The 15,870-nt window shown below is 40.4% G+C and overlaps 1 protein-coding gene across 1 annotated transcript in view; it reads right to left on the bottom strand.

Moving 5' to 3' along the window:
* The window catches only part of FER1L6 (fer-1 like family member 6), a 205,173-nt gene that overhangs the window by 10,057 nt on the left and 179,246 nt on the right, over positions 1-15,870 (bottom strand). The window contains exon 38 of the mRNA XM_036739631.1: positions 9,844-10,007. Coding sequence (XP_036595526.1) covers positions 9,844-10,007 — 164 coding nt within the window. The remainder of the gene's footprint in view (positions 1-9,843; positions 10,008-15,870) is intronic.

The following is a 15,870-nucleotide window of genomic DNA, read 5'->3' on the forward strand; positions in this document are numbered from 1 at the left end:
TAAATAGCAAATTTTCTAAACTGCTTTTGTTTAAAGCAAGATGCAATCATACTTGAACCAAATTTCTGAAAAGAGCAACAATATTTTGGAGGAGACAATCATAGCAGCTGTAACAATAAAATAGTCTACAATTAGGGAATTTTTATATTCAGTGAAGGTACTCAGCATGCCCAAATACAAGGAAGCCTAAGGGCTATTGAAAACTGCGGGGTGACATGAGCTGGCTGTAGCTTATTGATAAATGTTTTGTTGCATAAAAAGTAGAGAAAGATGCATCATCAGGAATATATACAACCAGAAAAAAGGTGGGCTGGTCATGGAAGCCTGAGGAATGGCCAAAAGATCAGGAGTTAAGAGCCCCAAGGTCTTTCATCCCACTAGCTATCATTATTATAACTAGAATAAAATAGAATATTAGGCAGCTAAATGAGTCAGTGAATAGAGCTCTGGGCATGAAGTCAGGAAAAACTGGATTCAAATCTGGCCTCGGATACTTAATAGCTGAATGACCCTGGGTAAGTCACTTAACCTCTGTTTGCCTTAATCCACTGAAGAAGAAAGTGGTGAACTACTCTAGTATCTTTGTCAAAAAAATCTCATGGACAGCATTCACATGCTATGGTACACAGGGTCATGAAGAGACTCATAAGTCTGAACAATAAAACATAGAGCTGGAAATGTTTTACACATTTAATTTAACCTCGTCTTTCCTACAGATGAGGAAAACTGAGGCTGAGGTTAAGTGGCCCATTTGTACCATGTGCCCCCTTCTCAACTCATAGGCACATCCAGTAATTTCCATTACCCCTAAGCTACAGGAGATGAGGTCACTAAAGTTTGATTTAAATGAATTTTCCTCTTTGTTTTGATAAATCTCCCTCCAGGTTGACAAATAAAGCTTTGAAAAACTGAAAAAGCCCCTATTTGTAGGCACCAACACTTCCTGTGTGCTATTTTAATGCCCAGCCTGACCAGGTTGCTATGTGGAGAAAATGCTGCCCTTTAAAGACAGGACCTCAATGTCAGGGGCAGCGTGGTGAGGCCAGGAGCACTCTAAGACAACCTTCATGGGGCCAAAGCCAAAGGGAACCAGTCTGGGGGCTCTTCAAAGCCCCAGAGCCCTGAAGGGTTTCATTAAATCTAGTGCTAAAATTACTATTAATTGTCTTAATTCTGTAAAATGTTATTTTATAGGATAACATTTTCCTTTGCAGCACTGGCCACTTGCAAAACAATGAAGAAAACTCATGTGAATCAATCTTTAATGACTTCATCTCCTCTAGCTTAGATTAACATAAATTACTGGGTATGCCTATGAGTTGAGAAAGGGGCACATGGTGCATATGAGCCACTTAACCTAAGCCTCAGTTTTCCTCATCTGAAGGAAGAGGAGGTTGAACTAGACATCTGAAACCCTTTTCCTACTCTGACATTACATTTCATTTTAGTTATAATAATAATAGCTAGCATTTATATAGTGCTTTGTTTGCAAAGTGCTTTAGATAAGTTGTCTAATTTGATCCTCACAACTCTGTGAGATATGTATTATCATCGTTCCCATTTTACATGTGAGGAAACTGAGGCTGAGAGGTTAAATTACTTGCTCAGTCACTTCTCACCTGACTGCATGACTTTGGGACTTCTCCCCATCCCCCAGGAAGCTCATTATTTGGATAACCTGGTCACCCTGTAATATCTCATAAGCCTTGGTATTGAACCTCCTCACTGCCCTCTGCCTCTCTGGTTGGAGGGTGGGGACCCTGAACTCCAGCCTTCCATTTAAGGAGAGACTTCAGCTTGGGCATCTCCTCATTTCTCTCCAGCAGCACTTACCAAGGGACTTCTCCAAATGACTTCTCCTCCGGACCTCCCAATTTGGTACCTTCTCTCTCTACCCCCACTTTCCAGTTTCCTTTTGTGTTTTACCTTCCTCCACTAGAGGGTAAACTCCTTGAGGGCAGACATTATGTTTCTTTTGTCATCTTTTTAACCCTAGCACTTAGTGCAGTGCCTGGCACATAGAAGGATTTTAATAAACATTAATGGACTACTAATTGATTGTCCAGGGTCCCACAGCTGGTGTCTTCGGCAGGTTGTGAACCCTGGCCTTTCTGACTCCAGGTCTAATACTCTCCACTGCACACCTAGCTGACTAGTTAAGATTACAATCTCTCATTTTGCATGGTGGAATCGAAGTTACATGGCAAGGGACGTTGTGTCTGTTGGCCATGGACCAGCCTACCTATGTCCAGAGAAGCTCATCACCAGGTTGGCCATAGGATGATGATGGGGGCGGGGATCAGTCCACAAGGACAATCTACCCAAGGTATAGAGGGGTCTTGATCAGCATGATCAATACATACCCATAATAAGCGTGAATCCTTGTCTACTATGTTGTCTGAGCAAGGCCAAAGAAGGTGATACCCTTGAATTACTGAAACAGGTGAGAACTCAACTGGAATTCAGAAGACCCCTGTTTGAGGCTCATGTTTGTCTATGATCAATTATAGGTCCTTGGGCAAGTCACTTAACCAGCTTCTTCAGGCCTCAGTTTCCTCACCTAGAAAATGCTAGAATTGGGCAGCTTAGTCTCTGAGGTCCCTTCATGCTCTGGATCTTTGATTCCCAACATCTACAAAATGGAGATAATGGTACTGACATTACCAAATCCACTGGATTGTTGTGAGTTACAAGACCTTAAAGAGTCTAAGGTACGTTAGAGATGTGGACAGCTGCCATCACAGTTGTTATTTTTGCCATCACCAGCCATCTTCATTGTTATCCTGATCCCACATCATGGAATGATCCTGTTTCTTAAAGACTAGGCTGGTGAAGGACAAGCTCTGGCAGATGCTAGCATCTCAGTATCTTCAGTACTTGGCACAGGACCAGTCAAATAGTAGGCACCTGATAAATGCTTGATAATTAATTAGCGGCTTGCAAAATTAAATTGAACAAGTTTGGATGACTTCTAGCATTGAAATCTTGTGCGTCACAGGAACACAGATTTAGAACTTGGTGGGACCTGAGAGACCATCTAGTTGCATGTTCTCATTTTTCAAATGTGGATACTGAGGCCAGAGCCATTAAACAACTTTCTCAAGGTCACATAGATGGTATTTGGTGGCACTGGCATGAGAAGCCAGGTCATTGGACTACCAATCCAGTTCTCTTTTCTCTTCCAAAACAAACCATGTTGGCATATCTTAAGTATGCTAAACATGGACAGTAATTCTTACCCTTACCCTTATTCATGTGATACTTTAGGAAATTGTCAGGGAAGAAAACTAGGACCCTAAGAGTGCCTTGTGCAGGGTCATATAGCTAGCAGCTTTCAGAGGTAGGCTGGAATCTGGGTCTTCCTGACTCATAATCAACTCTCTAACTACTACCCTGTGCTGCCTCTCATTTCCACTTTATGGATAAGTCAACTGAGGCCAAGGTCTCACAGCTTATAAGTGTCAATGCTAAGACTAAGTCTGACTCCAAGTTCAGTGCTCTAATGTGAGCCTTTTACAATTAGTCCAGTGCCAACATTCCGAATTCCTGAGGGCATCCCTGGGGAGCCAACAGGGGGATCCACTAACAGTCACACTGAGCTGTCCCTGCAAGCCTACTTGTCCCTAATGGAAATGTTATTTTGGGGGGGTGAGTGATGTCTGTGACAGGTGGAAAACCAGAGTTACTTCCATCATTTACTTGACACAGAAAGAGGTCACCCTGACTTCTCATTGCCTTCCCCATCCCCCAATCACTATCCTGGCCAGGGAAGCCTTACCACCTAACTGCACGTTTGTTCTACATGAGCAGCCCTCAGTGATCACAGGCAAGGTAAGAGCCAGTTATTAAGTACTTACTATGTGCTGGGCAGTATGCTAAGGGTGTATGTCTGTAATAGACTCTGAGGTCTATCCTGGATGAAGCGGGGAGAGGGTTATGCGGAGACTGACTGGCAGTCTGGAGTTAACTGTAATGTAAAAATCTAACCTACTCAAGTCTTTTGTGTAAGCTGACGACTAGAGTTAGGAGAAAACATCTAGTGCCCTAGACTAGGTTTGAAAATTGCATACCATCTACACGCACAAAATTATATACGTTAGAAGGGATTTCAGAGATCTCCTAGTCCAAGTAAGAACAGACCAAAAGCCCCTCTGCAGCATCCCCATCCAGGCTCCCACTTGAAGACTTCCAGCGTCTGGAGCTCATTATCTCCTGAGCCAGAACATTATGGTTTAGGAAAGATAAAATGTTAGGATGTGTATGCTGACATAAAAACTGAAATCTGCTTCTTTCAAGCTTACAACTATTTCTGCCTGGTGGGACCAAGCAGAACAATCCCTTTTTTATGATAGCTCTTCTAATACTTGAAGATGGATGCTATGCCTATGCTTCCCCTGAGTTTTCACTCCTTTTCCAGACTAAATATACCTATTTTCCTATTTGTTGATCTTATGATGAGGTCTCTAGTCCCTTCGCCATCCTGGCTACTTCTTTTGGGAGATATTTGCTTGCTTATCAATGTCCTTCCTAAAATATAGCACCCAGAAATGTCCAGCAGTCCAGATATGACCTGACGAGGGCAAAGGACAAAATTTCATTTTGGAAGATATAGCTCCTTTATTTCAACCCAAGATCATATTAGCTTTTTGGCTACTGTGTTGACCCATATATATTGAATGTGTAGTTAACTAAAACCTATCACTGTATGTGCTACCTGATGTGAAGGGATGCCCAATGCTCTGCTGACCCTGAGTGGCACAGGTCACATTCTTTCAGGAGTAATGCAATGGATTCTTTCTGCAATGTACTTGAAACTGAACCAAGGCATGGGGATATCCTGGATAGTAATCAAAGCCTGTTTCTTTTCTCTGGTTTGAATTTGTGACAAGTGAAAATTTCTGAGAGACAGAGTTTCTGGGTAAATTATAATCAATTTTATTAATTATAGCTAGCAAATAACCAACAAAATAAGCTAACTTGTTCCTCTTTGTGAGCAAAGAGACCCAACCTGGGAAATCTTCAATACTTATAAAGCCTTTGGAAAAGGGGGTTCACCTGAGGGTGGAAATCAACTCTGATTGGTTAACAAGTGATGAGGGAATGAACATTATAATGAGAGGTGGGATCATTCTAATAAGAGTCTGAGGGACATGACTGATCATTTAATCTTGTTCAGAGAGATTTATCTATAACCATATTACCCCATCTAGGGTAATCTAGACAAAAGGGGGAATCCACTTCCACCCAGACATGTTGGACTTAAACACAATGGGCCGGAATCCACCAATTCACCTAAACTAAAATTTCTTCATCTTTTGATCAGATCTAGGTTTTCCCAGTTGCATGTGTCTTGCCCAATATTTCATCTCATTATCAGCCTTCCACTTCAAAGGCTGTATGAATAGGCTACAGAGGTTGATTTCTAAGTGAAGAAAAGGAATAGGGGAGGGGGAAACCCTAGTCCTAATTCAATAGTTGGCTATTAATATAGGAGAGAAAGTCATTTCTCTCAAATTATTTTTGGGTGAGTTCAATGACCTGACCCCATAGGTGCTGCTTCTCACATCCTAGACCAATGTTCCAAACAAACTCCCACCCAGGGACAAAACAAAGAATAAAATCATCAGAACACAGGTGACCCAAGGAAATCACAGTGATGCCTTATATGTTTGTACGATGTTTTTGCCTACTGGATTATAAACTCCATGAGAGCTTTATGACCTTACATGACCCACAGTGTCTGGCACAAGGTCTGGTACCTGGTGGGTACTTAACAAATATTTGCTGAATTTTAAAAATTCAGCTGAACGTTTTTATAGTAACAGGTTGAGAGCTAGAAGGATCTTAGAAGTCATCTTGTCTGACGCCCACTCAGTTCATGAGTGAGGAAACTGTGGCCCAAGGAGGAAACCAGGACTTCTGACTTTAAATACAATGCTTTCTATTGAAGTCCTCAAATAATTTGGTTCATTCATTCAACAATCATTTTTAAAGCACCTAGTGTGGTCAAGCGACGTGCTAGATCTTGGGGATGCAAAAACAAAAATGATGGTGCTCTCTAAAAAACTATCCAAGAAAATGTGTTTAAGCTATGACAATTTTCCCAAGCTTGTTTTGTTAGAGGTCAGACTTGAACTTCGGCCTTCTGACTCTCTATTAAGCATTCTTTCCACTTGACCATATATATCACAAATAACATCTGCTTTCTAGTTCCAGAGATAACCAGTCTACTCTACTGTAGCTAGGTGGCACAGTGGATAGAGTACTCAGCCTGGAGTCTGGAAGACTCATCTCCCTGTGTTCAAATCCAGCCTCAGACACTTACCAGCTGTGTGACGCTGGGTAAGTCACTTAACCCTGTTTGCCTCAGTGTCCTCAACTGTAAAATGACCTAGAAAAGGAAATGGCAAAGCACTCCAGTATCTTTGCCAAGAAAACTCCAAATGAGGTCACAAAGAGTTGGATACAACTGAACAACAACAACAATATAACAGAACACACAATACACATATCTATAATGTACCATATACATCTGAAAATAATCCTGCAACGTGCCAGTGGATCTTGGATCTCATCAATGTATTTCTTCCATCAATACAAATTATAAACTATCCAAATTTATCATTCCTGTGGAGTTCTTGTCCATGTGCTCCCATGAGTCTGACCCAGGGAATCTGCTCAATATTATAAAGCAACAGTTTTCAAAGTGTCTCAAAGACCTGTTCAGGGTGTACTCTCAGTCAAAGCTATTTTTATAATCATGCTATGATGTTGTTTGCCTATTAAAATGCCCCTCCCTTCTCTAATTACATATCTGTGTGAGGCCAGATTTTTTTTCATATATTTCAGCCAAAACAATAAGCCGCAACAGATTGAATGCAGAGGTAGATATGAGAATCCAGCTGTCTTCTATTAAGTCAGACATTAAAGAGATTTTCAAAAATATGTAAAACAAAGCCACTCTTCTCATTAAATTGACTGGTTTTGGAAAATAAAGTTATTTTTCCATTAAAATGTGCTATTTTTATTAGCACGTAAGAAGTTTATTATGGCTACTTTAAATGAATTAGTAAATATTTTAAAAATCTATCAGATTTCTAATATGGTAAATTTAGATAGGAATGTTACATAAGCAAAAGTTCTTTGGAGTTCTCAAAAAATTTTTAGGGGTGCAAAGGGGTCCTGGAGCCAAAAAGTTTGAGAACCATTATTTTAAGATCTTTACTTAAGTTCCAATGTTGCAAAGATACCAATGGAACACATAAGTGGTCCATGGGTTATCACTTGCTTTCATTATATGGTCTACCCATCTTCTTTTTTGATCATGCATTTTTGGAATGATATCTCATATATAACTTCTCTTCTAAAATTTCTTGTTTGTAATATACTGCAGCGGATATGGATTTGCGTGTTGGTAAGCAAAATGGGCTCTTAGCACTTAGTTCAACCAAGTGCCCTTGAAGAGTTTGGCTTTTGTTTCCTTTAAGTAATTCAGTGTATTTCATTGAGTTTTACTAGCCCCAGGCCCAAAGCGCTATTAGGTGTAAAACCTATGTGGGTGTGGATTGGTAACTAAGGTGGGGCCCAAGGTGGCACTAACTAAAGGGAGGTGCTAACTCCAGAGCCAGTCATAGGAGCCTAAGTTCTGGTCATTCAGATGACGTTTGAAATGCTTTAAGAAGAGAAGATAGAGCCATTTGCGCAGGGCTCTCACTTGTGGTGGCTCAAGGTAATGCGGAGACTCTGGGCAGCTGTAGCTAAGAGCCCTACAGCTCATAACCCGGATGTCGGGACTTTGTTAAACTCTGGTAACTATGTTTTGGGATTTGAATCAGACAAGGTCTGCCTGTTGATGTTTGTAATTTGTTTGTATTTTGTTCTGAAGTTCAGGGTGCTGGCTTTTTCCCCCGAACTAAGTGAATGCTGTCTGTATGCTGGATTAAAATAAACTTGTCAACCCCTTAACGTTGCTTTCCTTACTAAAGCAGATCAAAAGAACCTTTTGCAGCGTGCTGGTAGCTTTCTTGTTGTTGGGCTTGTGTTGGTCTTTCACCCCCCACAACAGCTGCTAGCCAGATTGTTGAAACAATTTGCTAGGACATAGGTTCCCAGAGTGGGTGATCCTGCCTCCTAGGGTGGTGCTGGAATGATCCAGTGGGGTGGTAGTAGCATTGGGTGCAATTGGGGGGCATTGAATAAAAACAAGGGGCGGTAGAAGCATAAGGAGAGAAGATAAGAAAATTTTGAAAAACTGTTCGTACATGTTTCATCTGTTGTGTAACAGAGTTAATCGCAGTGATTACTTTATTTTCCACATAAACACATAAAATGCAAGTTATAACCCATCAGTGGTCAAGTCCGCTGACAGGTCTTAACAAGCAAGTGTTGGTAGGTGAGCGTGTTACACATTGTTTGGGAAGTCTAGCATGTATTGGCAGAAATATATGTGTGTAATGGCTTGTTAACAATACAATGCTATACTATACCATATGCCATATTGTGTCATCAAAATTTCAATGCAGGAAAAAAAAACAATAAATTTTTAAATTGTGTCATTTAAAAAATACTTTTTTTTGAAATGATGCAAATTTTAAAAAGGGTTAAAAGGTTAAAGAAAGCATATTTCTGGCACTGAGTAATTTTTTTAAAAGGGGGCAGTAGGCCAGATAAGTTTGGGAACTTCTGCTCTAAGATGTTGGGCTAATTGCTTCAAATCCCAGAACCTTGTAAAACTTCCCCAATCAGATCTATAATCATTAGAAGGAGTCTGGCCTATCTACACAGGAAAAACAAAGTGAATGAAAAATGCATATTATCGAGATTCAAAATAAGAGAAGTAATAGTAGTAGTAATAATGGTAATAGTAATAATAATAATAACATATTCTACCTAGGATAACTACAAAAGGGACCTCTAAAGTTATCTACCCCAAACTACACCTGAATATCCCTTCTAAAACATCTTTGATGGACGGTCAACCCAAATTTCCCTTAAAGATTCAGTGACTATGAGCTCACTACCTTCCGGGGCAACCCAGGAGATATACAAAGCATTTCACACGCATTACATACTGCAAGAGCCTCAAAACAGACCTATGAAGTAGACAGGGGAAGAATCACTGCTCCCATTTTACAGGCTTTGAAACTGAAGAGCACAGTGATAAATAACTTGTCCAAGGACACAAATCTAAAAAAAAATGACAAAGCTGAGAGTTAAATGCAGACTTTCATTTTGGCGAGGCAATTGGGGTTAAGTGACCTGCCTTGGGTCACACAGCCCAAGTGTCTGAGGCAAGATTTGAACTTAGGTCCTCCTGACTTCAGTGCTGATGCTCTATCCATTGGGCCACCTAGCTACCATGTAAATGCAGATATCTTAACTTCAAAGCCAGGGTTCCTTCCATTAAACCAAACTTCTGCCATTCCAATAATGGACAGAGGCTTTCATGTGTTGTAAACTACAAGTTATTACAACTCTGGGAAAATTTTTAAAAGGCAGATTATTTTTTTGTATTGCATTCTTACCATTCCCCCAGCCCCTATAGATAATACGATAGTCTAGTCATAGCATAATTGTTATGTTATTCAAGTAGTTGTTCAAGCTGAAGTCAAGTAATGCCCAGTGAAAAGTTAATACCAGGGGTTTTAAGGTCAATTCACACAGAACAAAAACTGATTCAGAGACTATCTCCAAGATAACTAATCAACTAAATACATTGACCTGTCAGAAAAACTTGGTTTTGTTCAGACTTGTAACTTATATAGTAGAGGAGCTCCCAGTATGGACACTCTTCCCTCAGGCATTAAGAGATTTATATAAAGTTGTCCCTCTTCATTTACTTACAGTGAGCTCTCCGGCTTTGACAAAAGGCCACCAGCCCCTCACCCGCTTCTGCTGGAATATTGAAATTTTGTTTTCCTCACTCAAGTTCCCAGATTTGGGAAGATCACAGGCCTTGGCAGATTTTGCTGCTCGAGGGAAGCCATTGAGGTTCATTTCTAGAGAACCTAGAAAGAAAAACCCATATCATTTAATCACAACAGTAATAATAGTTAACACTTATATAGCACTTGAAAGTTTGTAAAGTATTTTAAATATTTTATCTCATTTGATCCTTGCAAAAATTCTGGAAGATTGGTACTTTTATTCTAGTTTTACAGATGAGTAAACTGAGATTGAGAGGGGTTAATGAATGGGCCAGGTGTATGATGGTAGCCAGAGTGTCAAAGTGTGACCTATGGCTCCACAGAAGAGTAAATGTAAACAGCAAAAGAAGCTCCAACTATCTTGTGAGAATGCTTGCACATGACCCTGGGCCATCTCTGGCACTATACCTTCTTTGTTCTGTTTCTACATAAAACCTGGCCTTGCTTGGGCTTGGTGTGGTGATCCACCATTCTGTCTTCCTGCTTCCAGGCACTTTGTCTCATGGGTAAACTCCCCTAGTCAATCCAATTAACCCTAATAAAAACCTATTAATAACCAAGCTGGCATGGGCCCCTCTTTCTTCAGTTTCTCAGTATTCTCTCAGAGGGTCTATGTCCCTATAACAGATCAGCCCCCTTACATTTGGCCTTACAATTGTCATAGCTGGCCAGGACAGTCTGCCCCTCTACAAATCTTGTGCCCTCACAGCAGGGTCATATAGCTAATAAGCATCTGATGAATGATTTAGATTCAGGTCTTCCTGGCTCCAAGTCCAGAACTCTAACAACCACATCACCCAGTTGCATCTTTAAAACAGAGATCTTCAAACAATTTCATTCATTCACCAAGCTCTGTGCTGGGTGCTCTACTTTATGCTGTAAGGATGTGACCACAAGCTCTACAAAACTTTGAGGAACCTGGTTTTCAAGTATGAATATCATTCCATGGCTTTTGGAAGGTAGCTCAGCTGCTCTGGTTTCCCTCCCTCCTTCTGAAGGACATAAAAATTACCCTGCAGGTTCTTTAAAGAGTACAGAGAGGAAAGAGGAAGAGAAAGAGAAAGAGACAGAGAGAGAGAGAGAGAGAGAGAGAGAGAGAGAGAGAGAATACCGTTGAAGAGTTTAAGTGAAGGAAGCCAACTTTCTCCAATGAGATATCCCATAGTTCCATACTGTAGGTCCTATTCTGGTGGCAACCTCAAGAGTCACTGCAAAGATACTGAAGGACAGTACTATCTTCCACTTGTATAGCGCTTTAGGTATTAGAGGGTACTTTGCATCTGATTTGTGAGCAGTTAAAAAGAGAAGATGTAAGCACTGTGAACCGCAATGGGTTTGTTAAGAACAAATCATTCCAGATTTGCTTCATTTCCTTTTTTGACAGTTACTAGACTAGCAGATCATGGGAACAGCACAGATATAATACATGAGGCTTCCTGCAAGACATTCAGCAAAGCATCTCATGATTTCCTTGAAGATGGAGAAAAGATATCTGGTTGACATCCCAGTTAGGTGATTATGGAATTGGTTGACTGATAAAATAAAGACTAGTGATCTTTGGCTCTCTAGTGAAGTCTCCAAGGACTTGGTCCTTGGTCCTACTCTGTTCAATATTTCAATTAATAACTTCGAAGAAGCTTAGTAAATTTGCAACTGATGAAAGTTTGGAGGGTCAGCTAGCAGAGCTAACAGAGTCCTGATCCAAAGAGACCATGACAGCGAATTTAATAGGCTGACATTTAATAACCAGGCAAAGTCTTAAACGTAGGTCAAAAAATCAACTATATTAATACAGGATGAGGGAAATGCGACTAGCAAAGAGAGCACGTGGAAAGATCTGGGAGTTTTAGTTAAATGCAAGCTCACTAGGGGCAGCTAGGTGGTGCAGTAGATAGAATCCTGGGCCTATAGTCGGTAAGATCTAAGTTAAAATCCAACCTCAGATACTAGCTGTGTGACTTTGGGCAAGTCACTTAACTTGTTTACCTCAGTTCCCCCAACTATAAAATAGGAGCAGTAATAGTACTTGCTTCCCAGGATTGTTTTGAGGATCAAATGAGATAATAAAGTGCTCAACACAGTAAGTGGCACATAGCAAATATTAACTAAATGTTAGCTTTTGTTAGTAGGTATCAGCAGTATCCTGTGACTTCCTGAAAAACAAGGGCAGTTTTAGGCACCATTGAAAGATATCTAGCATCTTGAGCAAGAGAAGTAATAATCCCATTTCACTGTACACTGCTCAGACCAATTTTAAATATTAGATGTGGTTCTAGGCACTGCGTTTTAGAAAATATATCGTCCAGATGGAATGCATCCATAGAAGGGAGAACAGTCACAATTACAAAATTGATGGCCTGAAGTCAGTACTATCTGGTGGTCAAATTACCCACAGCTGGTTAATTAGTTATTTAATTATGTGACAGCCCACCGCATCCTGCAGATTGGGGAATGAAGGGTAAGGAGCCAGGTACAGGTGGATCTAGCAACACCAATCATCACCCTTCCCTCCCATACCACTCGTCACACTCTAATTATCTCATTTGATCCTCATAATAACTTTGTACAGTAAGTAATGTTATTATCTGCATTTTATAAACAAGGAAACCAAAGACCCCAGAGTTAAGAGACATTTTTGCACAATAAGGCACAATCTGCTCAGTAAGTGGCAGACCCAGGTCCTCTGACTACCAGTCAGGGTGTGCTGGAGTTAGCTTGCACAAAGGTTGTTCAATTTTCCATGTGAGCAAGTGCTTATACCTACAAATGCTACAAATCAGGCCCTGATTTATTACTTTATTGATTATCTAGATTTAAAAAGTGATGGAGAATGTGTTGATAATGCAGATTAAACTTAAAAGTGTGCCCCTCCTACATTTTCCCCCCAGAGAGCTGATTGTTAAACATTTACCAGATCACCACTGCTCTCAGGCTAGTGCTCTTTTCACTACCCTGGCTACCTTTTCTGAAAGTCTCTTGTCTCCATGTTTGACAAATACTAACTCAAGAGAAGAGGCCAAGCATGAATTGAAAATCATCAGGGAGCTAGGGTAGTGCAGATTTCCCTGCCTCCAATCCTACCCCCACTCCAATCCATTCTCCACACAGCTGCCAAAATCATTTTTCCTAAAGCACAGGTAAGACATATCAATCCCCTACTCACCAAATTCCATTGGTTACTTACAGATATAATTACAAATATAATCTGTTTGATATATACCATGTAGGGGGAGCTAAGCCACATAGTTCTGTGCTCCCTGTATAAAAGTATCTTCATCTTTGTCCTGACTTATATTTCTTCTGTATTATAAATCCCTTCCTCCTACCCCTCTTTCCCTCCCCTTGCCTTTTGCCTTCTTACTTTGAGAACTATAATGAAATCAACATTACTATTGCCTCTGGAAAGAGTGTGTCAGTGGATACCCTATTGTACCATTCGCAGTCTTTGATGGTCCCTTCCCTGGACACAGTTCTCTTAACTGTGTTGCCTGTCTCAAAAGAATGTAAACAAACTCCTTGAGGGCAGGGATTGTCTCAACTTTGTATTTATATTTTCAGCACTTTGCACAGTACTTGACACATAGTAAACACTTATATGCATTCAATTCATTCAAATCCCTTCACAACCTAGACCCAACCTACCATTTCAACTGTTAAAGCTTAAGATTTCATTAAGACTTATCTAGCCTTCTTACTGTTCCTTACACCTGGCACTCCATTTCTTATGTAGGTATCATTGCACTGGTTCTCCACTATTCCTGTAACACACTACTTCTCACTTCTCAGTCTTAGAATCCCTAGTTTCTTCAAGATTCATCTCAAGTACCACCCTGTACATGAAGTCTTTCCTTACCCCATCCTTATCAGTAGCTAGGAATATAAATATAAACCTGAGACTGTCCCTGCCCTCCAGGACCTTACATTCTAACGAGGGAGAGAACATGTATGGAGAGTGGTGTTCACGGAAGGGAATTACAGTCTGGGCCCATCTCCAAAATTATTCCTTATCTCTTTTAATGTACTTACATATGTAGAAATTACCCCCCTGACAGTTTATATGTTCCTCGAAGATTGAGTTTTTTCATCATCTTCACAGTGCCTAAAGCAGTACCAAGCATGTAGAATATGCTTAATAAATTTTTATTTGATTGATTGATTTGGAATATACTCAAGAAATAACAGGGAGACGCTAAAGAGATTTGAGCAGGGAAGTGATATGATCAGATCTATATGTACGAAAGATTATTTTGGCAGGGGTATGCAGGTTGTGGTAGAAATAGTGGGACAAGAAAAACTTATGAAGAGGCTATTTTGATAGAAGTCCAGGTAAGCAGAATGAAGTCTTGTACCAAGAGAGTTGCTGTGGGACTACTACCCAAGAGAGAGAGAGGTTGAGCGTGATGTTGCAGAATTTGGAATGGCAGGATTATGGTATTGATTGTATATGATAAATGAGGAAAAGGAGAGAATCGAAGATACCTTTCAAGGTTGTGAATGTGGGAGTCAAACTAAATAGTACTACCACTGACAGAAGTAGTGAATTTAGAAGGAGGAGCAGAGTTTTTTTTTTTTTGAGGGGAGCAATGCTTGGGTGGGAGGGAAGGTAAAGGGTTCGTCTGAAATGCCCATAGGACGTATAGGTGGATATGTCCTCTAAGAAGTTAAAAATACAGTTATCTTCCACATCACAACTTTCCACATCTCATTTTTGCTATATCATGGTTAGCAAAAGGAATTAAATGGGAATTTTTTGGGATTTCTGCAGAAACCACAGACAACAAGTAAAGGCCAGCAGATGACACAGAGCCTGTGACCAAATACATAACCCAAATTTTACAATTTTGTTACTGTAAACACCCCATAAAAGAAAAAGAAAAATCAGACTTCTTCTCTGGTATGAAAGGAGAGCCAAAAAGTTTTACCCGGATTTTCCAGATTGTAGGGGTATTGTGCCTCTAGCCCCAGCAATGCAGAAGGGATAAATATACAAGTTTAAAGGTAAAAAGAGAAGTCAGGATTAGATCAACTTTGGAGAAGTGATAGTTGAGGGAAGTGAGTGAAAGGTGAAGGGAGAGATTGTGGAGAGAGGAGACAAAGGAAGAGAATAGGGGAGAAGGGAAAGGAATGAAATAAAAGGGGAGAGGAGGAGCAGGAAAGGGAAGGAGGAGGAACAGAGGAGGGGAGAAAAGAGGGCCAAAGACAAAAAGCTTTCCAATGGCTTTGGAAATAGCCATGATAAGGGTCTGGGAAGAGGGTAAGGAGAAAAGATAAAGAATTGTTACAAAGTCAGGAGGACTAAGAGACCATGGTGTCTCTGAAACCAAGGGAGAAAGGAATATCTGGGGGAAGGGGTAGTCAACATTTTCAAAAGTTGTAGAGAGGTAAAGAAAGATGAAGACTAAAAAAATGAAAGTCTTGGTTTGGAGGCTTAAGGGGTCATTGGTGACCGTTGAGAGAATAGTTTGATTTGGAGGATTGTGGGGACAGAAGCCAGATTACAAGGAGTTGAGGAATGAGGAGGAAGGCACACTAGGCATAAATACCATTTTTAAAAAGTGTAGCAATGGAAGGGATAAGAGAGATGAGGGGGAAGCTGGACTCTATAATATAGTCAATTGAAGGCTTTTTTCATATTGTGAAGAAATGGACATGTTGAATGTTTGAAATGTGGGTTATTACACACCTGGGGAAACTGTAAGAACCAGTCCAAATTTTGATTTAATCTTAGGCTCACAGATGATGGTAATAAAATAATTACAGTGGGACTGTACATTACATAGGGAACCGCAGGTGTTAAATGTTAAATGAAAAATTAATTCCAAGGAGCTCAGAGACAAACCACATGGACTTCAATCTGCCTCAGGCACCATGAGGAATTATCTGGGACACGTGGAGTATGTTAAGATGTGGGAAGACGATCAGTAGAGAGTCGTGTAGCCAGGTT

Source organism: Trichosurus vulpecula, chromosome 1, assembly GCF_011100635.1.
Source record: "Trichosurus vulpecula isolate mTriVul1 chromosome 1, mTriVul1.pri, whole genome shotgun sequence".
In the NCBI taxonomy this organism is placed as follows: Eukaryota; Metazoa; Chordata; class Mammalia; order Diprotodontia; family Phalangeridae; genus Trichosurus; species Trichosurus vulpecula.